The following is a 24,959-nucleotide window of genomic DNA, read 5'->3' on the forward strand; positions in this document are numbered from 1 at the left end:
GTTCCAAGTGAATGACATAAGGTCTAGCGGCTTTCCTAGAGATCGAGGCATAATGCAAGGCTGTCCGCTCTCGCCGCTTCTCTTTACTCTTTATATGGAGCCCTGGCGCAGAGATTAGGAAAACCCTAATGCACCTGATCAGCCTCTACGCTGACGATGTCATGTCATTCACCCAACCTCTAACTTCTTTGCCGGCTATTGTCGCTGAACTCTAGGAGTTAGGAGCGTCTTCGGGCTGTTTGGTAAATATGCAAAAGTCACACATTTTAAATATCAACAATAAACCGCACACAGAATGTGCCTTTGATCTCAGTTTGATGTCCACTGGGTCACTCAGGATCTCCCATATTTAGGCCTAGTCCTAAGCAAAAGTCTCCTTGAAACCGCATAGACCAACTACTCTAAGCTTCTCGCTCTAATTCGCAAAGATCTGACACAATGGCAATGACTTCTGCTCTCATGGCTTGGTAGAATAGTTGCTGTGAAAATGAATGTTCTCCACAGCACCCTGTACATTTGTCAGAACCTTCCTCTATCTCCACCTTCTGGCATGATTAATACTCTTCAAAGGAAGATTGAGAATTTTATATGGGGGGAAGCGAAACCTAGGCTGCAGAAACAGCTCCTACAGTGTTCAAAACAAGAAGGAGAGCTTTCAGGACCCAACATGTCTCGCAATTACCAGGGGGTGCAGTTGCGTCACTTGGTGGAGTGGAATCGCCCACTAACGGTAAAAACATTGGGCCTTCATGGACCAGACAATAGCAGGTTCACACATTTGGAGGGAGGTGTGGCTGCCTCAGTCTTACAGAGCATGGGCACTCTATTCCTCACCCAACACCTCAGATCTGGGTCAAAGTAGCGACTGCGGTGGGACTCACCACGTTTCCTTTGCACATGACAACCCTATTTTCAAATCCGGAATTCCCTCCAGGCATGACCTTGAGCGCCACCAAACGATGGGTATTGGGCGGGTGTAAGCACATGGGATGTCTTTGACCACAGACAATTTCTGTGTGATAAATTCGTTGCATTTTGAATTTTTTTTTTAATACATTGTTACTTTGTGTGAGAACTTGCTGCATCACATGTTTTAATGGCTTTTATGAATAAATGTGTAAATTTATGTGAAATGTTGGTATGAACAGAAAATAATATCTTTAAATAAAAATATTTTTTGTAAACAATTGTACATTTAGTGTATACATCCTTATTACTTATCAGCACTGATAATTTAAGATGTTTTTAATTCAAGGCTAGCTAAAATTGATTGTAAATTTGTCAATCCGTATGCAACTTGAGATACGTACGTTGGCTCAACCGTGCGCCCCTCCCTTGAACCCCCCAGAGACCTAAGTCTCTTCTCTCAATATGTGAAAAGGGAATCCTTAGTTTTGTTTACACAATACCCCTCCCTTTTCAGAAAAAGGGTTTCTCCTTCTTACTTGAAGTGTTTGACCACTATGGCCCCATTCCATTTGATTAACTCAAAGTGCACTATGCCTTGCTGGAAACAGACCATTTCACTAATATGCAAATGACACATTGGGTGCTTAGCTCAGACACATGGCCTAAGGCAGGTAGACCAATGACTACATTTGAGAAGTGGCTGTTCCTTAAGGAAGACAACAAGAAGATCATTTCAGAGATCTATCTCCACCTGACAATGGCGACACAAAAATGCTGAATCCTGGGGCAGAAGTGATGGGAGGTAAAATTAGGCTGATCATTATCAGATAAAGAGTTGGACAATCTTTTCTATATAGCGCATCACAGAGCACACACTACAGGATATATGGACAGAGCATACAAGATCACTTTATATTGGTACTACACCCCCACTCGTATACAGAAATGGAATGCCCAACGTGATGGCCCATGCTGGTGGGGCTGCAGCAATCCTGGCACACTACTCCATCTTCTTTGGGCACTGCCCGAAACATACTAGATTCTGGGATCAGATCCTGGATGACATTGACAGAGCTTTTAATACCACAATCCCCATATTCCCTGCATACACTCTACTGGGACTCCCCAATGCACTCACGTTCCCACTCTGCTCGATTAAGGGAAAGCAGATGGCTTTGGCACTTAATGCCGCACATAGAGTATTGCTGACTAGCTGGGGCACAGACAAAACCCCAGACCACCGGCAGTGGCTTCATCAGCTACGGTCACTGCTGAGCATGGAGTTACTGTCAATGGTGACCTGTGCGGATAATTCTGCATACACTACAATCTAGGCCCCCTTCGTTGCTATCCTTGCCTCTGAGTTTTGGGAACGGACATGTCCTAAATATCTATGGTTACTTCCAGACACCCAAGAAGAGGACAAGCCTCTTGGCAGGACTTAGGGTTGACCAAGACCGATGATATCTTCCCTGAATGCAAAATTTTTAAACCACTTCCTTGTTCGGAAGGGACTGGGGTGGGGGTGGTGAGATTTTAGGTTTTTCTACCCTTATTTCGGGGTAGGTCTTTTCATGTTTGAAATTTGACTGCCTGAGCAGTTTTGCATGTACGATGGCACTTCACTGATGATAACCTGAGACAGAGCTTGGCTCTAGTCAATAATATGCATGTACATTGTTACCTATTCAGTTCTAAGCACCCTCTCCTGAGACACGGCCAGCCCATGACGGGTTGTAGGCGACATGCTGTGAAACCATTATCCCTAATGTACGAGTCAGTATAGGGCTGCTTGTGCATGATACACCTTATCAGAATTCCCGGCCCACCCACCAGGGCAGTAGGCATCATGCTGTGTAATTTCTTTTCTGATTGCTCTTCCAATAAAAAATTTGATTCTAAACAGGGTGATTCCTCTGGCCTGTTTGAAAATGGATAACTGTGCAGCCATTGGATGGCTAAAATTTGTCTAGCAGTGTTTAAGATCGTTGGGAAGGGGAGTGCTTTTTGACAACCCTGAGTCAATTGTTATAAAAGACATCATTTGGACAAAAATAATTTTAAATTATGGAATGATACATTCAGAGAGGAGGCGGCATTAATTAAAACAACAGTTAGAAGTTACCCCTCATTGAAATCCTCTCCCCATTGTGAACCATATTTATTGTCAGTAAGCAATGATTATCACTGTTGGCTGTTAACATAGTTTCATTGGGATTTCACATGTAACCTTTTAGGCTGCAGAGGGGGAGTTTCGTAATTGGGATCCCTGCGGTTGCAATAACTTATCTCCACAGGACAACCTACATTTATTTATGTCCTGCAAGTTTTATGAACAACAACAAAAGGCATTTATTGTTCCACTTTTGGGTTTCAATCAGGTTCATCCAGCAATACAATATTTGGAAATTTTGCACAGTGACTACATGACATTTTTGATTGGGTGTTTATCAGCTGCTGTGAATAGACATAGTATTTCTTTCAACAATCCAAGGTCTAGCTTGTTGAAGACTTTTAATGGGCCAACCCTTTTAGAGGTAGCACCTTGCTCTCTATACTGGTCTGCACCACTTGCCCACTGGGTTTTTCATGCGTTATACACACTAACGCACAATTAAGTAACCCATTTTTCTCTTACCTGAAAGCATAGCAGATCCATTAAGGTTTTTTTTTTCTCGGATTTGAGAATTTTGATTGTTTTTATGAGCTGAAGAGGTTTGTTTGTATTTTTCTTTTTGCTGTATGTACTTGTGTATTTTGCTGGGATTGTAAGGAGGATTGCAGATATGCTTCCTGAGTTCCACTTTGATATTGTCGAAGGAGCAACTGCTGGACTGCACCTCCAGCGTAACATTGGGTAACACTATGATCGTGTGGTTCTCATAAAGGAGCAGACCCCGCTGCCAGGCCACTTTCAGTACTGTGTCCATGTCCTTGAAATGCAGGAAGCGATCAACTATGGATCTCGCTCTCGCTCCATGGTTTGGTGCAGACCTGGGTATTTTGTGCACCCTATCAACTGAGAAATTCACTGAGGCCAGCCTGGTAATGAGGAATGTCTCCAGAAATTTCTCCACATTACTGCCTTTTGCTCTCTCTAGGAGACCCACAAATCAAGCACTGCTGTGGTGTGACTTTCCTTCAGCATCTTTGGCACATGCGTTCTGAAGTTTGTTTGCTTCATGAAGGTTGCAAATTTTGACCATTAGGGTTTTTATATATCTGGAGTGCTCTTTCAGGGTGTTTTCCATCACTGTCACTGGTTCCGCCATTTGGTCCATGTCCTCCAGTATCAATGTGATGCTTGTCACTATAGTGTCTATTTTGTCTATGTTTGTCTCCAGGGGCACCTTGGAAGCCTGGACGGCCTGTAGTAGTTCCTCTTATGTAGGATCAGGAGGCTTTACCCTGTCCCTTTCTGGCTCCATCTTGTCCCAGGGGTTGCCACTAGAGCATCCTACACAGCCTCAGAGCATGTAAATGATTACACCACACAAGGAGTTTGGTATTACACTTCTTTATTCCTCAGTGTGCACTGTTATTCACCAAATGTCTCCGCTACGGGCCCGTGTGGTTAATGGGGCATCACCAAATACCAGTGCGATGAAAGTCTGTTCCCCTGGGTCTCTCTTGGTTCTTGGCTGTGAGGGTAAGGCCCGTTGTGCTGCAGGGCTCAGTAGTCACAGAACCTTAGTCTGTACCTGTCCATGCGGGCCCGATGCACCTCTTATCTAGCTGGCTCCAGTGCTCAGTTGGGGTCCAGTGAGTGAGCCGGTCAGCCGCCGCTTGTCTGTGGCCTCTCCCGGCTAAGGTCAGTCTATAAGAGGAGCAATTTTGGTTGTCTCAGGATTCTGCAGACGAGTGGAAGGAGGGCAAAGAGAATTCCATGCTGATCTCCACCTCTGGGCTATCTCTACTCGCTGTCCACCATCTTGGTTTTGCAGCCCCCTGTTGGGGTGGGCGATTGTGGCAAAGCAGGGTGTCGTCACCGCACAAGGCTGTCTTGTTGGGGTTACCCCTGGTGTCAGGACAAATCAGGAGGTAACAGCGGGGTAGGACTTTGACAGTTGCAGGTCGCTCGGAGTGGGAGCTCACCCACTTAGTACAATCTTAGCTTGGTATCCGACTCACGTCTCCTGTTTTTGATTGTTTTTTAACTCTTTTTATTTATTAATAGCCACCATTTCCTTTCTCCTTTCATTCACATACATTGTGAAAACTGCTAATAAATAACACTGGACAGGTGGTTTGGAAGTAGAAAATAAATAAGTGGAAGCGTTTTTGTCCAGACCCCACCTACCTGTTGTCTGAAACAACTCGCTAATGTCCTTCATGGCGTGAAAGCTGATTTTGGGGCAATATATCAAATAAGGAAACTGAGCTATGGTCGCATGGCAAGTTAACTTCATATTTCCTAACTTTTCAGGCCTAAACAATCGTTAACATAAGAGTTTCAGACAATTTGTATTACAACCTTCTGTAACCAAATTAGGAATATGAAAAGAAAGCGAAAACAGTGCCTGAGTGTAAAAAAGTGAATACATTGGTTACATTTGAAAATGCTTAAAGTTATATAACTTTGTATTAAACATTCAGTTTCATGTTTTTATATAAATAAAAAAGTAAATCACTTCTAGATTATCTCGCCTCATTGTCAATTACTCTTGGTGTGACCTGGGAAAGTCATTCTTCAATCCGATTGTATTTGCTCCTCCTACAATAAATGAAAGATTTGTGTATCAACTTGCACACTATTTTGTATTTTTTAATGAATATATATATATATATATATATTCGGAATTGCTCGCTTCAGCCACCAACTCCCGTAGGGTCAGAAAAGAAAACGAGGCAGACCCTTCTTAGTGCTTTCGTTCAGTTTATTTCACCAGTCCTCACGACGCGTTTCGGCAGATCCCTGCCTTGATCACATGAGCAAAGAAAAGTATTTATTCCGTTGTGATGGCCTAGACGAGTTTCGGTGGTATTTCCGCCTTTTTTATATATATATATATATATAGCAGCTCCGAATTCCTAACGATACCCAGCCGGGTTCAGGAAAGCAGCACTCACGAGCACAGCAGTGTATTAGCAAAGGGGTTTATTTATAACAAACGCGTTTCGGGAGCGAGCTCCCTTCGTCAGTATTCACATCGGAAAACAACGAGCGGCACCATTATCTATGTTTGTAAACAGTCATCAAAACAAACAATGGACTTTGCCACAAATACAACATTAGGCGCCATCTTGAAGTGTATAATACACATATGAGCTAGATAGAACTGCTAAAAAGTCAGTTACAGCAATAATAACGCCGTGTATCAGCACAAATTCAATTCTCAGAAATCAACCACATGTGATAAATAATCGGAAACAATATAAATCCGAACCTCGTGGTCATGAGAGCGAGGCGTTGTTAAACACAACACAATCCATTGACAATGGTCACATAATGTGTGTGAACAAATCAGGTAAATCTTGCCGTGGATCGGCAATTGCAGCCTCTTAAGGCTGCCAAAATAAAGGTGTGAACCAAACAAAAGCAATTCATCAAAGCAAATGTGAATAGTAATATAGGTGCAACTCCAATCATAAACCTGTCTTGTCCAAATTGTACTATATAATACACTGCTGTACTCGTGAGTGCTGCTTTCCTGAACCAGGCTGGATATCGTTAGGAATTCGGAGCTGCTATGTTAACGCGGACACCATTGCGGTTAAGCACCCGCTTTGAAGAGTGACTCGTTCCTTTGGTGTAATTTGGAGCTGGATATAGATATATATATATATCCATACTGTTTAGCGAAAGTCATGCCGGCGCCTTCTCAGTTCGTGGCGGGCCTCGACGGGGTATCGCTACACCCCTTTAAATCCAAGCAATTTACCGTCTTTACTTCGCAGACAGAGAGTCGAGGCCCAGATAGCTTTTCAAGTGTTTTTATTCCGCAACACTAACACTCAACGCGTTTCGCAGCTTCTGCCGCTTTCTCACGAGTGAATAGCAGTGTGATACAATAAAGTTTTATACAATAACAAAAAAGGGTTCATCATGTGACTTTTCAAGTGAAAGTGAAAACATACTTTTTATCTCATTTTACTTTCTTTTGCACATTTGATTATGGGTTATCAAGAATAAACTAAACATTCAAGAAAACATATTATTTAACTATGCTGATGAAACATATTAAAGTGATTTAGCAGTACTATTTGTAGAAATTTAGTCAGTTATTCAACACGGACTACCATACCCATAAGTCAGTGGTTCTTACGTTGGTAACAGTGATTACTGCTCCTGAATTGCTTCATTCAGATTCACATTTTCAAACGTTGTACTGCACAACAACGCAACACCCTTTAGGCTGGTTACAGGCGGATGAAACGTTCGGCATTACATTTGCTCATGAATGCTTTTGACCGTTTCATTCCACGCACAATGCTTCTACACTAATAGTATTGCTTAGTGGGTCTGCTGTTAATGCATGAAGCCCCTGTGGGCATATTAGCTTGAACATTACTGCGTACTGACGATCCTCACTAGTGAGTGACCCCTCAATCATAGGGTAATGTCCTCTTGCGGACTACCATACCCATAAGTCAGTGTTTCATAGGTTGGAAAAAGTGATTACTGCTCCTGAATTACTTCATTCAGATTCACACTTTCAGACGTTGTACTCTGCAACAACGCAACATCCCGAGGGTTGGTTACAGGCGGATGAAACGTTCGGCATTACATTTGCTCATGAATGCGATCTATCATTTCATTCAACGCACCATGCTTCTGCACTGTTACTGTTGCTCAGTGGGTTTGCTATTTGTGCATGAAGCCCCAGTGGGCATAATCCGCTTGAATACTGCTGCGTGCTGTTGATCCTCACTAGTGAGTGACCTCTCAATCACAGGGTAATGTCCTCTTGCATCAAGCCCCAGTGGGCATGATGCAAGAGGACATTACCCTGTGATTGAGAGGTCACTCACTAGTGAGGATCAACAGCACGCAGCAGTATTCAAGCGGATTATGCCCACTGGGGCTTCATGCACAAATAGCAAACCCACTGAGCAACAGTAACAGTGCAGAAGCATGGTGCGTTGAATGAAATGATAGATCGCATTCATGAGCAAATGTAATGCCGAACGTTTCATCCGCCTGTAACCAACCCTCGGGATGTTGCGTTGTTGCAGAGTACAACGTCTGAAAGTGTGAATCTGAATGAAGTAATTCAGGAGCAGTAATCACTTTTTCCAACCTATGAAACACTGACTTATGGGTATGGTAGTCCGCAAGAGGACATTACCCTATGATTGAGGGGTCACTCACTAGTGAGGATCGTCAGTACGCAGTAATGTTCAAGCTAATATGCCCACAGGGGCTTCATGCATTAACAGCAGACCCACTAAGCAATACTATTAGTGTAGAAGCATTGTGCGTGGAATGAAACGGTCAAAAGCATTCATGAGCAAATGTAATGCCGAACGTTTCATCCGCCTGTAACCAGCCTAAAGGGTGTTGCGTTGTTGTGCAGTACAACGTTTGAAAATGTGAATCTGAATGAAGCAATTCAGGAGCAGTAATCACTGTTACCAACGTAAGAACCACTGACTTATGGGTATGGTAGTCCGTGTTGAATAACTGACTAAATTTCTACAAATAGTACTGCTAAATCACTTTAATATGTTTCATCAGCATAGTTAAATAATATGTTTTCTTGAATGTTTAGTTTATTCTTGATAACCCATAATCAAATGTGCAAAAGAAAGTAAAATGAGATAAAAAGTATGTTTTCACTTTCACTTGAAAAGTCACATGATGAACCCTTTTTTGTTATTGTATAAAACTTTATTGTATCACACTGCTATTCACTCGTGAGAAAGCGGCAGAAGCTGCGAAACGCGTTGAGTGTTAGTGTTGCGGAATAAAAACACTTGAAAAGCTATCTGGGCCTCGACTCTCTGTCTGCGAAGTAAAGACGGTAAATTGCTTGGATATATATATATATATATATATATATATATATATATATATATATATATATATATATATATATATATATCCTTGTACTCGACTCACACCACTAGAATTCCTTTTCCAAAGAGACGAGGCGATCCCAATTGCGTGCTGAATATTTTTACTTACTTTTTCTTGCCCAGCACCGCCGCCATGACGTGTTTCGGTCCTACTCGGACCTTCATCACATGACATGTTACATGGGGCAGGCCATAAATTTAAAGTGACAGTGTATCATAGTATGAATAAACATGGACAAAAGACTTTCAACCTGCCAAGTAGCTGTAAAATACGTTTTCTTTTTGTGCAAAACAATGCCAATCCTCTCTGCAAATCATCAATAAATATTTAAATATTTAAATATTTAAAATATCCATGATAAAAGCAATTTGATCAGTTTAGCAAACAGAAATCATATTCATCAAACATGATTAATTAAAATCTATGTAGAATTTCTTTTAACAGGCAATATTCCGATCATGTCTCAACAAGGTAACAATGAGGAAAGCTATATTAAGCACAGTGGATTATAGCAGCTTCGGTTATACTCATGGTAATGTACATAGGTATGAAGCCCAAGTGGGCATTCCTAGTTATTTGTCCACAATAAAGTGCAACGTGTATCTTAAAATATGTGCAAACCCTAAAACCAAGTATGTGCAAAACAGTGATTAAAATACTGTACTTCTTATTTGGCTGTCCGCAAAGATAGTTCATTAACAGACACATGACAAAAATTAATTACACAAATTAAATATAAATGGATTAAAAGACTTTCAATCATAATCATAAAAAAGTGTAAAAATCTTCACTAGCGTTCAATCCATTCGGTGTCTTTGTGTCTAGTTCAAGTATATATTTTGTTTCCAACATTCTCAATTTCATGTTACAGTCACCACCATGTCTCAATGGGGGTATGCAGTCCACCACATAATATCTGAGCTCGTCAGGGTTCTTGGCATGCACTGCATCAAAATGACGAGCTACTGGGTAAGATTCATCCCCATTTTTAATCGCGTGTATGTGCTTGAGTATCCTCTTATGGCACTGAAGTTTGGTACTCCCCAAGTACCGTAGGCCACAAGGGCACTCCAGCACATACACTGCAAACTCCGTCTTGCAAGTTAATTTTTTGTCAATTTTGATGGGTCTATTCTTGAAGGGGCTGTGATATTCTGTCTTATTCACACCTTGTTTGCACGCCTTGCAAGTGGCACATTTAATTAAGCCCTTGCTCCCCGTAATCCATAAAGAATTAACCCTTACCTCAGGACTGTTGGAGACCAAAGTGTTACTCATGGCACTGGCCTTCCTAAAGGTTAGGTTGGGAGAGCGTGTAAGCTTTTCACCCAGTGTGGGGTCATTCTTGATAAGAGGCCAATTCTTATTGATGATTTTCCTAATAGCAGGATGTTGATTACTATACATTAGAATTAGCCTCAATGGTTGTTCCTCACTTGGGATATCATTAGCTATGCTTTTGGTCACCAGTCCTACCCTGTGCATTAGCTCTATCCATGGCTTTATCAATTGCTTTTGGACTGTATCCCCTCTTAATGAATCTAGAGCGACACTCTGACTGAGCTTTAAAACAGTGAGTATCAAGGCTGAATATTCTTCTGATCCGCAACATCTCCCCGTAGGGGATGCTACAGATCAGATGTGCCGGGTGGCTGCTCTCTGCATGTAGCACTGAGTTCCCGGCCGTACTTTTTCTATGCAGCCTGGTATTCAAAACACTTTCTGAGATAAAAAATCTCCACATCCAAGAAAAACACAGAGGATTTACTGATGTGGCTGGTAAATTTCAAATTCATATTATTGACATTCAAAGAGTCAACAAAAGTCTGTGCCTCACTCTCTGTACCCTTCCATATAAATAGCAAAGCATCAATATATCTATACATGTGGGCTACCTGGTTATTCACAAATTCATTGTCCTCCGACGATAGGACCTGCTCCTCCCACAGCCCCGTATGTAAGCAGGCGTAGCTGGGGGAGAAGCAGGCCCCCATTGCCACGCCCCTGATTTGCTGGTACACTTGTTTCGCAAACATGCAGCATATATATATATATATATATATATATATATATATACATATATATATTTTTTTTTTTGAACACTGACGAAGCCTCCGGGCGAAACGCGTCTGTTGTGGGGGTAGGGGCTTGAATAAACTCTTGTGAAAACGAAGGTATGGTGTGCTGGTCATCTGTCTAGCCGCAATTGTAGTGGACTGTTCAGAAATATATATATATATTTTTATATATATATATATATATATATATATATATATATATATATATATATATATATATATATATATATATATAGAAAAACAAAGGTTGTCCTCTCGAGATGCTGCACACAGCACGGGGTTAAGGCACACCACATCACAGGCAGCAGGTAGGTTTGCAGGCTGTATGTCGTCCAACAGCCAAACGCGTTTCGAGCTCTCTTGAGCTCTTGATCACTGGCAATAAAGAAAGTAGGAGCGGCATTGAGAACAACTTCTTTTATTCAAATGCGGAGTCCCGCCCCAGTGGGCGTTGTGGAAAATGGCTTGCTGGTACTGATAGTCCTTTAGTACAGCCACATGAGACTCTAGTAGTTCTTTAACCAAGTGGTTGGCGTTCCTACTTCCCAATGTAATTAAAATCCGTGTATGGTGAAAGGCATACTGCAACTGCATTCCGCTGCTAATGCAACTGTTAGCGAGGGCCCCTCTGTCCATGACTCGTGATGGTGTTTTACCAGCACGCTGGATCTGCCTACGGGCGTCGTTTCATCTCGCGGCCGGACTAGCCGCTTACTATTGAAAAACAAAGGTTGTCCTCTCGAGATGCTGCACACAGCACGGAGTTAAGGCACACCACATCACAGGCAGAAGGTAGGTTTGCAGGCTGTATGTCGTCCAACAGCCTAACGCATTTCGAGCTCTCTTGAGCTCTTGATCACTGGCAATAAAGAAAGTAGGAGCGGCATTGAGAACAACTTCTTTTATTCAAATGCGGAGTCCCGCCCCAGTGGGCGTTGTGGAAAATGGCTTGCTGGTACTGATAGTCCTTTAGTACAGCCACATGAGACTCTAGTAGTTCTTTAACCAAGTGGTTGGCGTTCCTACTTCCCAATGTAATTAAAATCTGTGTACGGTGAAAGGCATACTGCAACTGCATTCCGCTGCTAATGCAACTGTTAGCGAGGGCCCCTCTGTCCATGACTCGCGATGGTGTTTTACCAGCACGCTGGATCTGCCTACGGGCGTCGTAGCATCTCACGGCCGGACTAGCCGCTTACTATTGAAAAACAAAGGTTGTCCTCTCGAGATGCTGCACACAGCACGGAGTTAAGGTACACCACATCACAGGCAGAAGGTAGGTTTGCAGGCTGTATGTCGTCCAACAGCCTAACGCGTTTCGAGCTCTCTTGAGCTCTTGATCACTGGCAATAAAGAAAGTAGGAGCGGCATTGAGAACAACTTCTTTTATTCAAATGCGGAGTCCCGCCCCAGTGGGCGTTGTGGAAAATGGCTTGCTGGTACTGATAGTCCTTTAGTACAGCCACAAGAGGTCAGTATTACGGACTACCAGGACCAGCATGCCGTCAGCAACACCCACATGGGTGGGGCTCTTCATTACCAATAAATAAGGTTGTTCTTATATCCCCTGCTTCCTGCCTCCGTTCCTGCCAGTGATCAAGAGCTCAAGGGAGCTCGAAACGCGTAGGGCCTTTGACATGCATGGAGCCTGTTGTCAGCTTGGCTGCCTGTGGTGATTTGTGCGAGTGCCCTGCTGCGTGTGGTGTCTTCAAACGGGGCAACCTTTGTGGAAAAATATAAAGCGGCCAGTCCTGGTCGCGAAGATACCCCGGCGCTGCTTTGGCGTTTCTGGAGCGCTGAATGCTAGAGTGCTCTGAGAACAGCGGGGAGCCTCAGCCGCAGGGAGATATTGGCTACGGTTCAGCAGCTCTTTCATGTGTGTCACCTTACATGGATGAACATTTTTTATGGAGACTGAGAAGGGGGAATCCACTGGGTTAAAGAACATTTTTTGAGTCTGAGAGGGCAGTATTATGGACTACCAGGACCAGCATGCCCTCAGCAACACCCACATGGGCGGGGCCCTTCATTACCAATAAATAAGGTTGTTCTTATATCCCCTGCTTCCTGCCTCCGTTCCTGCCAGTGATCAAGAGCTCAAGGAGCTCGAAACGCGTATGGCCTTTGACATGCATGGAGCCTGTTGTCAGCGTGGCTGCCTGCGGTGATTTGTGCGAGTGCCCTGCTGCGTGTGGTGTCTTCAAACGGGGCAACCTTTGTGGAAAAATATAAAGCGGCCAGACCTGGTCGCAAAGATACCCCGGCGCTGCTTTGGTGTTTCTGGAGCGCTGAATGCTAGAGTGCTCTGAGAACAGCGGGGAGCCTCAGCCGCAGGGAGATATTGGCTACGGTTCAGCAGCGCTTTCATGTGTGTCACCTTACATGGATGAACATTTTTTATGGAGACTGAGAAGGGGGAATCCACTGGGTTAAAGAACATTTTTTGAGTCTGAGAGGGCAGTATTACGGACTACCAGGACCAGCATGCCCTCAGCAACACCCACATGGGTGGGGCTCTTCATTACCAATAAATAAGGTTGTTCTTATTTCCCCTGCTTCCTGCCTCCGTTCCTGCCAGTGATCAAGAGCTCAAGGGAGCTCAAAACGCGTATGGCCTTTGACATGCATGGAGCCTGTTGTCAGCGTGGCTGCCTGCGGTGATTTGTGCGAGTGCCCTGCTGCGTGTGGTGTCTTCAAACGGGGCAACCTTTGTGGAAAATTATAAAGCGGTCAGTCCTGGTCGCGAAGATACCCCGGCGTTGCTTTGGCGTTTCTGGAGCGCTGAATGCTAGAGTGCTCTGAGAACAGCGGGGAGCCTCAGCCGCAGGGAGATATTGGCTACGGTTCAGCAGCGCTTTCATGTGTGTCACCTTACATGGATGAACATTTTTTATGGAGACTGAGAAGGGGGAATCCACTGGGTTAAAGAACATTTTTTGAGTCTGAGAGGGCAGTATTACGGACTACCAGGACCAGCATGCCCTCAGCAACACCCACATGGGCGGGGTTCTTCATTACCAATAAATAAGGTCGTTCTTATATCCCCTGCTTCCTGCCTCCGTTCCTGCCAGTGATCAAGAGCTCAAGGGAGCTCGAAACGCATATGGCCTTTGACATGCATGGAGCCTGTTGTCAGAGTGGCTGCCTGCGGTGATTTGTGCGAGTGCCCTGCTGCGTGCGGTGTCTTCAAACGGGGCAACCTTTTTGGAAATATATATATATATATATATATATATATATATATATATATATATATATATATATATATATATATATATATATATATATATATGCTGCAACAAAAACTTATATTTATTGGCCTTCTACAAAGCAAAGACGTTTTACTGACAGTATTGTTGTCCAGTTAGTACAATTACAGGTCTTCCTTTGTTTTTAAAAAAAAGGACAATTTCCTTTAAGTCGTTAGTAGTTGAAATATATATCTAGACAGAGTTCTCGAAAAAGATTGAGCAAATGCCCATTGCTACCACTTTCCATATGAGTTGTGTGAAGACCTATTTTACTTATTATTGTAAATGGCCATATACGTTGTGTAAATATATCTTACCTGTCAGTGAGTGGGGTGATAACAAGGCGAGTGGTGTTTCCCAGATATTCATATGAGTATTGGAACTGGGCATCGCAGATGTTGGCGAAACAGTGCTTTAAATTGTCATCAAATCGGTGGCGCAATTGTGACAACCAGGCAAATTCCTGTGAATTTGTTACCTTAGAAACAAATTGAAAAAACATCATTTGGCGACATACTCTTCATTTTGGACAACTGCATTTATTCATTTTTTGGCTGTATAGTTCTGAATAAAATTATGTAATACCTTTAAATAATAAATAGTCTAAATGCTATCTGTGGGATATCAATGTTCAGCCCCTCCCAGGAAGAAGGACAGAGACTGGGGCTGGTGAACTATTCTTTATTGTACATAAAGATTAGGGGATAAGGGGAAGCTGGTGTCCTTGTTGCTGTGCCGCAGTCAGACCTCTACTCCACGTCACATCCTCCCACCATGCCTTGCAGCGGGTCACGTGACGCTGGAGGCTAGACCATGACACTACACATCTTCCTTCATAACAATGGCAGACAAACGGTAACTGTGGCCCACAGGTGTGGGAGAAGGAAAGAGAGAGAAAGAGGGAGAGAGAGAGAGAGAGAGAAAAGGAGAGAGAGTGTTCACAACTGAAAGTGCCCCTTTCGTCTGCGTCCTGGCTTGGCGGACAAATTGTTGGTTGTCTGGGTGACTGTTCCACTGCACCGGCTGCATTTCCGGCCGCCTCCGTGGGGTCTGTAGCTGTAGCTGCCGCTCCCACGATGTAGGATCTTGTTGCACTTGGCCATTCTGGACTGTGACCAAAAGTTGGAGTCGCTCAACAAGGCAGAGTGGGTGAAGCTTCTATGACCCGCAGGGGCTCACTGAACGTGATGTCCCCTTTGAGTCCTGGTTGGCCCTTTTTGACTGGGACCCAATCGCCCTCCACCAGTGCGGCTACCAGCACTCTGCTCCTTTTGTCGTAATGTACCTTGTAAATGCTTTGAGCCTTCTCTATGTTGCTGCGGACATTGCCTGGGGACCATTTGCTCTGGAGTCCCATGGTCATCCAGGCTGTGTTGTCTCTGGTGAAGGGTACTCTGTGGATCTTAAATGGGCTGTATCCTGTGAGGGTGGGTGTGATGCGGTAGGCCCATACTGTGCTTCTGACTGCGGACTCCCAGTTCTTACCGCAGCTGATGACTGCTTGGATTGAGCCCATGATCACCCTGTTAAAGGCTTCCACTTGGCAGTTGCCCGCTGGGAGGTAGACTGGCGTGCGCTTCGTCTGGATTCTGTTTCGGTTGGTGAAAGCTGTCCACCTGGCTGCTGTGATATGTGGTCTTTTGTCGCTGCTGATGGACTTAGGGATTCTCACCCTCAAGAAGATGGTGGTGAGTAAGGTGATGATGACGTTGGAATCCACTGATTCGCTGATTTCTACTTTGGGCCACTTGGAGTAGTCGTCCATGATGACGATGAGGTGTTTGGGTGTACCCCAGGTATCTAGGACAGGACTACAATATTGATGGACAAATCCTCCCATGGGTTGTTGGGAGTGGAGAACTCACCCATGGGGGGTCTCAGGCTGATGAGGGTTTTGTCCGCCCTAACGCAATGGGCACAGTCTCTCACTAACCTTTCCACCTGGATGTCCATGGCAGGCCTCCAGTACAGCAGTTTTATCAGTTTTTTGGCTTTTACGATGCCCAGGTGGCCTTTGTGGTTGATGTGGAGAATGCGTTCATATAGGGCATTGGGGGGCACCACTTTGTCGTCCCACAGCAGAAATATGGGGTCCTCAACAAGAGAGAGTTCCTCACGGACATTCCAAAACTTCCTGAGGTTGCTCTTGGTGGGCTTCTTCTCCAGCCAGCCTTGCGTGACGTACAACTTGACTTTGGAGAGTTCCGTGTCCTGCGTGTCGGCTTCTGCCCAGTACTGGGCACTGATGAAGTGTTCCTGATCCGTCATGAAGGTGACGCTGTAATCGTCCCAATCCAATGATGTGACGGGGTCTAACATGGCTGCCTCCTTGCTTAGGAAATCCGCCACTCTGTTCTGTGGCCCCGGGATGTAATCAACATCATAGACGAAGTCCAGCACATGCAATGTAATTTTGGCAATGCGAAGAGTGGCTGTCACATTGCCGCTGGATGTGAGGACTTTGATCAGGGGCTTGTGGTCGGTGCGGAGAGTGAACCGTGTTCCCCACAGATACTGTCGGAATTTTTCCATCACCCAGATGACCGCTAGCATTTCCTTGTCAATCACACAGTATTTCTCTTCGTTTGGGGTGAGGGAGTGCAAAGCGAACCCCATGTGGTCTTGGTGCAATCAGGAGCCCTCTGGGAGAGGGCTGCACCCAGTCCTTTGTCACTGGCATCCGTGGTCAGGATGCTGGATGCCGCGCTGTCAAATCCATGTATGGGAATCGCCTCACAGATATCTTGTTTGATGGCTAAGAATTCCGCTTCCGTCTCTTTCGACCAAGAAAATGTATTCTTCCCCTTGAGCAGTTGGCTCAGGCTGTGCGTCTTGGTCGCGAAGTTCCTGACGAACTTGCTGTAGAACTCTGCCAACCCTAAAAAAGAGCGAACGTCTTCTTTGGATTTTGGGTGGGGGGTGGATACAATGGACTCACTCCACGTTTGCAGATTTGGGGGTGATGCCCATGTCATTGATTTCATGCCCTAGGTATGTGACTTTGGGGAGACCAAATTTGCATTTCTCTAATTCAGCCGTGAGACCATGAGCTGCTAGCATGTGTAGGACAGTGTGAAAGATGTTGTCATGTGCCGCTTTGAACTTCCCCATGATAAGGATGTAGTCCTGAAAGTAGAGGACTACGTGGACACCTTGGAACAGCTTGTGCATAACCTTCTGAAAACAGCAGCCACGGATGCGAGTGCGAAGGGCATGCATCGGAACCTGTAGCATTCAAAGGATGTGATGAAGGATTTGAGATGTCGACATGATGGGTGGAGTGATACCTGGTGGTAGGCGTCTTTGAGATCAATGGTAGAGAACCTCTGGATACCTTTGGTCTGGGTGAGCAGTTTGTTTATTTTGGGCAATGGGAACTTGTCCACAATGATATTTTTGTTGAGTTTGCAGAGATCAATGCAGAGGCGAATCTTCCCGCTTTGTTTTTGCGCCACAACCAAAGGGGCGAGCCATTCAGCGCATTCAATCGGTTCAATGAGGCCGCTGTCTTCCAGGCGCTTAAGTTCTAGTTGTACTCCTTCTCGACAGTTGAAGAGGATGTTCCAGACTTTGTGGGAGACTGGTACCACTCCGTCCTTAAGTACGATCTTGTGGGAGAGCTTGCACGTCTTCCTGGTTTGGTCGCTGAAGACAGTGGGAAACTCTGCTTGGAGCAAGGCCGGCATTGACCTGTCATCCATCAGGAGCACTTGAGTGTCGACGCAGGGGTTGAGCTGGATGCAGAGCACTCCTTGGTCTGCCCAACCCAAGACTGATGGGCCCTTCTGTGCCACGTACTGCTTCGCTGTGGTGTGCCTTCCCTTAAATTCAAACCGGAGCCATCGGAAACCTACCATGGGCATCGGTTCTCCTGTGAATGTGACAGGATGGACATCTGTGGGGTGAAGATGATCTCCCACGATTTGGGCAAAAGTCACATTCCCAAATCTGTTTCTGGATGATGGTGTATGGTGAATCGGAATTCACCACAATGCTGACGTGGACGCCCCCGAGGGATAACTGGCAAGAGGGTTTTTTGGTTGCGCCTCCACCTATTCCTAAGATGTGATCTTCAATGCAAAGAATGCTGTCCCGTTCAGAGAGCTCTGCTCCGTCTTGATCATCGGAGGCACCCTGGACATATTTCACTGCAGTGTTTCTGGGTCTCTGGGGGCAGACCTTCCCGCAGTGTCCTGTGATGCCGCCCCTCCCAGGAAGAAGGAGCATTTGACGTGGAAGGCCGGGCATTTTTTGTCATTGCCAATGTGGAAGCGGCTGCCACATCTGCAACAGGAACCTTGTTTGCCCTGAGGGGCACGACAGGGACCTCTGCCCCTGGACTGTCGGGTTGAGGCAGAGTCCGTAGGGTTTTTTGGTGGTTGCCTTTTCTTGTCAGTGATTTTGCATACCGTGGCTTGTGGTGCAGTTTCTTTCTTGGCTGCTATAGGACATCGTTTGGATAGCTCCGCTCGTTTTACCATTGAGATGATTTCTGGAAGGGTTCCTTCGCTGCTTACCCAGAGCTTTTCCTGGACGCTCGTGTGGGTGGAGTGCATGATGATTTGGTCCTGTATGATTTCATCGTGCAGGGTGCCAAACTTTCAGTTGATGGACAGTTTCTTGAGGGCTACTACGTAGTCCTACACAGATTCAGATTCTGCTTGCTTCCTTTAGAAGAAATTGAAGCGGTCAATGGCGTGCATATCACGGGCTGGTAATGGCTGTCCAGGTCGTCGAGAGCGTGTTGGAAAATGTCATCGTCAGACGATGGCCTGGCCTTCTTCACCATTTGGGCGAACACGCGCAGACCCTCTGGCCCCAGGTTGTGTAATAGGATCTACTTCTGCCATTTGCTGTAGATTTCCTCCTCGCCTTCATACAAGAATACCCCTTCCAGTCAGCCCATTTCATGGCTGGTTTCCTGGGCTTAGACAAAAAGGTCACTAGATTCGTCAAGGAGAAGGTCTGGGCACACATGTTGCGTGTGGCGTGGACGGCGATGGATCCTCACGTCGCACGTAGTACCCCAAGGAATTCCTACCATCTTGGAGGGGTGCACGCCTGTGCGGGCCAAGAGGACGCAGCCTGCTGAGTTGTAGGAGGCAATGTGCTGCTATGGGGCATCTCAAATGCTGGTGGGCAGGCAGCTTTGTGACCCTGTTGTCTCTGAGGATCGCAGGGGGCCAGCTGACAATACTTGTGTGAGAGTGGAGGCAGGGCAACCAGCCCTCGTGAATGGCATGGCTAGTGCGCACCGAGGTACGCGCCGAGGTCGCCACGTGCTGGGAATGGCGACACGAAGGTGGCACTGGGAGTGATGTGCCCCTGTGCACAGCTTTGCAGTGAACCGTGTGCACACTTTGTGATGAGGCCTGGCGGTAGCTGCCCCCCAGGGTACAGGCTTTACACTGCCGTGGTGGATTCCCTTATACATAGGCCAGATGATGGCCGCCCTGTAGTACCGGCCGTGCCACAAAGAGGAGAGAGTGGGTCCCCTGCTGCGTGCCGAATTGCGCGCCGATATTGCGGCTGAATGTGGCCTGGCGCTGCCCACTGAGTTGCACTGAATTTGAGGCGAAAAGGGGGCCGGGCGCGCGTGCTGAAGTGCACACAGAAAATGGAGCGGAATGAGGCTTGGCGCTGCGTGCCGGAATGCACGCTGAATGTGAGGCGGCTGGAGGCCGTGCGCCGCTGAGGCACTACAGCAGCTTCTGCTTAGCGGAAGCAGGAGGGGCGCAAGCAGCTATGCGCATCTGTCGCAGGCCTCCCCTACCTGATTGAGTCCGGCGGTGGTAGTTTACTCCTGCTCGTCGCCACTGTGGGATATTGATGTTCAGCCCCTCCCATGAAGAAGGACTGAGACTGGGGTTGGTGAACTATTCTTTATTGCACATAAATATTCGGGGGTAAGGGGAAGCCTGTGTCCTCGTTGCCATGCAGCAGTCAGATCTCTACTCTGCGTCACGTCCTCCCACCATGCCTTGCGGCGGGTCACGTGACGCGGGAGGCTAGACCGCGACACTACACTATCTATGCTACATTCTCCCTATATCTTAGTGTACCAATTTATCTTGTCCTTTCATAAAATTACAAAGTTTCACACTTTACACTTGGCTTATTTTAAGACTGCACAGTTTCACCTCTTAGAAACACCCTGTAGTTCCTCCCACGTTCTCAGGTATGTAAGTTACCACAACATCCAGCTTCCACTGTCACTACAAACCAATGTGGGTTGCAGCTTTTATAGCGTGCAGTGATAATGCCAACTTGTTCACTACAGGTCAATGCTGCAGAACCACCACAAGCTGTTAGCAAGTAGACCAATTTCCATGGGAACGAAGAAGAATCCCTCCACCTCCAGGACACAGAAGCAAGGATGCGATATGAAACACACCCCTGTCTACTGTCCCCTAAAAGTATGAGGGAATAACCCAAGGAGTGTCCACCACTCTCCTCATAAGAGGGGGTCAGCTTGCAGTAGGAAGAGTCTCAGGTGGTGGTCCAGGCTAGGAAACAAAACCAGGTTGCACTATGTAATATACACTCTAACTAGACAATGCAGTAACTGGTTAAAACATTGACATGTGTGGTGCACCAGGTATTCTTACCCCAAATGAAGGTCCGGATCTCCTTATCGATGAGTTCAGGGAAGAGGGACTTTGGAAGACCCAATGAACTGGTCAGAACAGTCAGAACTCACAAAGGACTCACACACCAAACACTCAAAAGAAAACAATAGAGGGAGTGAGGTGTACTGCCTGGCTGTATAGGGGTCTGAACAGCGGAGCAGTAACACTCTCAGGAGGAGAGACACCCAGCCCTCAGGGGCATCCAGGGCGGAGCGCTCTCTCTCATAAGGTAGCAAACACAACGGGGTAAACATAAAGGATGCTAGTGTCACAGAACTGGAAGGTATAAAATAGTGTCGAGCAGAGCGCCCGCAAAATGCGTGAGGAATGGTAGGGAAAGGAGTCGAGCAAGACGCCCGCCAAATGCGTGAGAAAAGGTAGGGAAACAAACCATGCACTCTCGAGCGATAACGAAGAAATGCCGAAGACCGGCAAGAACTTTCTCACAGCGTTCAAGGAAGGTGAGACACTGCAGGAAGGGGTTGGAGACCAGCAGCAGAAAGGTGAATCTCCACAAACGCCCAGCGGGATTTGCAGCACGCCACGGAGGACGCCGACATGAACCAGGAAGAGGAGAGGGGGCGTGGTACTGGAACAGTAAGCCAAGCAACGGCTACGTTCCGACGCGTCGCCTTAAGCGCGCTAGGGAGCGTCAACAAATTGCAAATATAAGATAAGGGTTAGGGTTATGGGCGAAATACCGGAATCTTAGCAATCCCACATGTCACTGTTCCTAAATCCTAACACAAGCAGCTTAAAAGCTGAATGGAGATGCAGCTGTCTGAATGCTACATACAAATTCAGCAGTCTCAAGCGAACTGTTATCTTTGTCCAATGAAATGAAATAATTTATTTGATTCAGTTCTCTTACGAGAACAACAAATTTTGACAGTAAAAATTACAATTGTACAGATAAAATTAGCGATCGAATATGATTTTAAAAATGTTTCTAAAAAGTTGTACATATTAATACACACAAATTCGTTAGGTGGAGCTTTGCAGAGGGAGATCAGATTCTGGACAGAGTTTATATTACATTTTGTTTTGATTGGTGTGATGTATCTTGTCCTGGCTTCTACAACTGACTTGTTTGGACAGACAAAAAGGACGTGTTCCAGATCTTGCACCCCGCATTTACACTGAGATTGGACCCCCTTTTTTTTTAGCGACCATTTAAAAGTGTGTGATTTCAGGGGTAATATCCCAAGCCGTAGTAAAATGATGCTTCGCCTAACTCCGTGGTTAAAGTCAAAGTTTGCTTTATTTGGTTAAAAAGTTTAAAACCATCAAAGCACAGGACAGTATTTCACTTCACAATTGATCATGTTTACATATCACGACTAGCACAACTAGATACATTACAATATAAAAAGTACTTTACATTTGGCAAACACATATACAGCATAAAAGTTTGTCACCCAATAAAAATTATTTATTATTAAAAAATACAAAATTCATCTGATAGTCTTCACAGCATAAAACTTTCAAACATACTGGGGGCAATTTTACAAATAGGGTGGAGGAAGGCTATTTAGGGTAACAATAATTTCTTGCTACATCTCATAGCCCCAATAATGTAACTCAACACCCCAAAACATACCACAGCAGTCCCGAGCATTTGTAAATAGACAAAAGCTGGTCTGACCTTCTCAAAATTATACCCTCTTAACAATGGCAAGATGAATTTTTTACGTGGCTATACATAAAACTTACAGAAAAAGATCATGTACAGCACGTTTTACTCAGAATTATTATCACATGGGCATGGCCCTAAAGTCCCACTTTTAGCAAACTCCCTAGGGAAAGATAGCAACGATGGTAGCATGTTATGCTTAAAACTTAGTAAAGCAAACAGATGGAATGGCTTGCTTATATAGGTAAAGTGCGACTGTATCTCCCTCCCTGTACTTAGCATGACGAACTTTCTAACCAATGGTTTTACTAATTCGTCTGCTTCCCTTTGTGACTACACCCTATTCAGGAATTGGGATTTTACTGCTTTGATTGCAATTTTACTTAAAGCCCTAGGATTTGTAAACAGATCAGAGCTACCCATTGAATCCATTTGAGATTTAATATAATGGATCCAAGGTATAGCCAAGGCCTTATCTAGGGACAAACAATCTTGAATAATTAGTTGATTTAAATTTGGAGCTTGCTGTGCCCAAATTCTTAGCCATCCTAGTTTTGGCACCACAGCAATCTGATCAGAAATATATCCAGCCCCTAGGTCTTCATGTATGTTAAAGGTAGCTGCAGATTGAGGGAGTGACAACACTTTTCTAAAAAAGACATTTTCTGCAGTTTGGATCTCACTTACTTCAGTATAACCCCAGACCTCACTACCATACAACACCATGGGCATACATTTAGTGTTATAGATTTTCATAAGGGCCGGTAATGGCTTACAGCCTAAACATTTCGCAAAGCCCAACAGGGCCCCTGTGGCCAACGCTAGTGTGTTTTTTTTCAGTGCACGTTGCATCGCCCATGACCTTCTATCATCAAATACAATACCCAAGTATGGGAAGGTAGGTACTTTAATGAGCGCCTGCCCTTTGCAGAAAAATTATGACTTTTTCGCCTGTCCACTACCTAATGACATAGCATGTTACTTTTTAAAATTAGTTTTCAAATCCAAAGAGTCCACAAAATTAATAAAGCAATCTAAAAGTGATTGTAATCCTCTTGCCGTCCTAGCCACTAACACAGCATCGTCTGCGTACAATAGGGCGGGAATCTTTTTTTGGCCAACTCTCGGGATGTCCTTGCATGCTGAAATTAGGACATCACCCAGCTTGTTTATATAGAGTGTAAACAGCAAGGGAGCAAGGATACACCCTTGCCTTAGCCCTCGCTTTACTGGCCAAGCATCCGTCAAGCTCCCATTCTCATTGTAGCGAACTGCTGTGCTTGTGTTCTCATGGATATCCGCTAGGAAGGATATCAGTACGGGGTCCAGCCCTATGTCAAACAGGGAAGTCCAAAGTTTTTGATGATTTACAAGGTCGAAAGCAATGGACAGATCCATAAAAGCTAGATGTATGTCCCCCTGCTTTGCGACCGTGTATTTCCCTATCACAAGATGTAAATTGAGGCATTGACCAGCAGTACCTCTTCCTTTTCTAAATCCGTACTGTAGATCCGAAATGACAGCCAGTTTGTCAGTCTCTCCAGTACGGCTTTTCCCATTATTTTAGCAGCCGAATCCAAGAGAGAGGTCGGACGATAACACACCGGGTCCTCTCTTGAACCCTTCTTAAATATTGGGACAATAACCGCCTTGCCCCAAGACACTGGGGGACCCACTTTAGTAACTGCGTTAAAAACAGAAGTTAAAATCTTTGCCCAATATTGAGGATCTGCCCTGTAAAGGTCTGCGGAACCCCGTCCGGGCCTGGGGCTTTCCCATGTGCTGTGGACTCAATAGCATCCAAGACTTCTTCCTCACTAAAATTAATTATACTTGCCCGTATAGAATCACCTAGAATCATACAAGATTAATTATTTATATCCGTATAAAGACCACCAAAGTGCTCCACCCACTTTTCTGGTGGGATGAGGCAGTCCTTGTTTGTATTTTCTGTCTCATTAAACAAAGGACTATTAATCACTTTCCAAAATTGAGTGCTACTTTTCAGAACACTTGCTTTGGAAAGTTCTTCCCAAGCCATATCTTTTAGCTCGATTTTTCTCCATTTGATAGCCTTCTTGCCTCAGCAATCCTCTGGGAGTCCTTACCAGGCTCCTTTAGTAGTTCTAGAAGCACTATGTGAGTATCAGTCAAGGCTTGGTTAAACCAATTTTCCAGTTTCTTAGGCCTTATTTTACTTTTCCTAGTCAAATTAGTTGCTACCTGTTCTGTGATACGGTTAAAAGCACAGAGGATATCCCTTGGATCTGAGCTTGCACCTAAGCATATATTTAGATCCTCAGGTTTACTACTGTACAGGCTTTCCAGGAATTCAATAGGAGTAATCATCTCCCACCTTAATCTACAGCCTTGACATTTAGGAGCTATATTTAAATTTGAAATAGTGGCAGAAACAACTTCATTTTTAAGGGCCCTGAT

General features: G+C 45.0%; 1 protein-coding gene across 1 annotated transcript in view; it reads right to left on the bottom strand.

Moving 5' to 3' along the window:
- Window positions 1–24,959, bottom strand: part of DNAH11 (dynein axonemal heavy chain 11) — a 3,435,931-nt gene that overhangs the window by 2,059,721 nt on the left and 1,351,251 nt on the right. Inside the window, exon 33 of the mRNA XM_086939827.1 lies at window positions 14,576–14,736. Within this exon, the coding sequence (XP_086795953.1) occupies window positions 14,576–14,736 (161 nt within the window). The remainder of the gene's footprint in view (window positions 1–14,575; window positions 14,737–24,959) is intronic.

The sequence above is a fragment of the Lissotriton vulgaris genome, chromosome 10 (genome assembly GCF_964263255.1).
Source record: "Lissotriton vulgaris chromosome 10, aLisVul1.2, whole genome shotgun sequence".
Taxonomy (NCBI): domain Eukaryota; kingdom Metazoa; phylum Chordata; class Amphibia; order Caudata; family Salamandridae; genus Lissotriton; species Lissotriton vulgaris.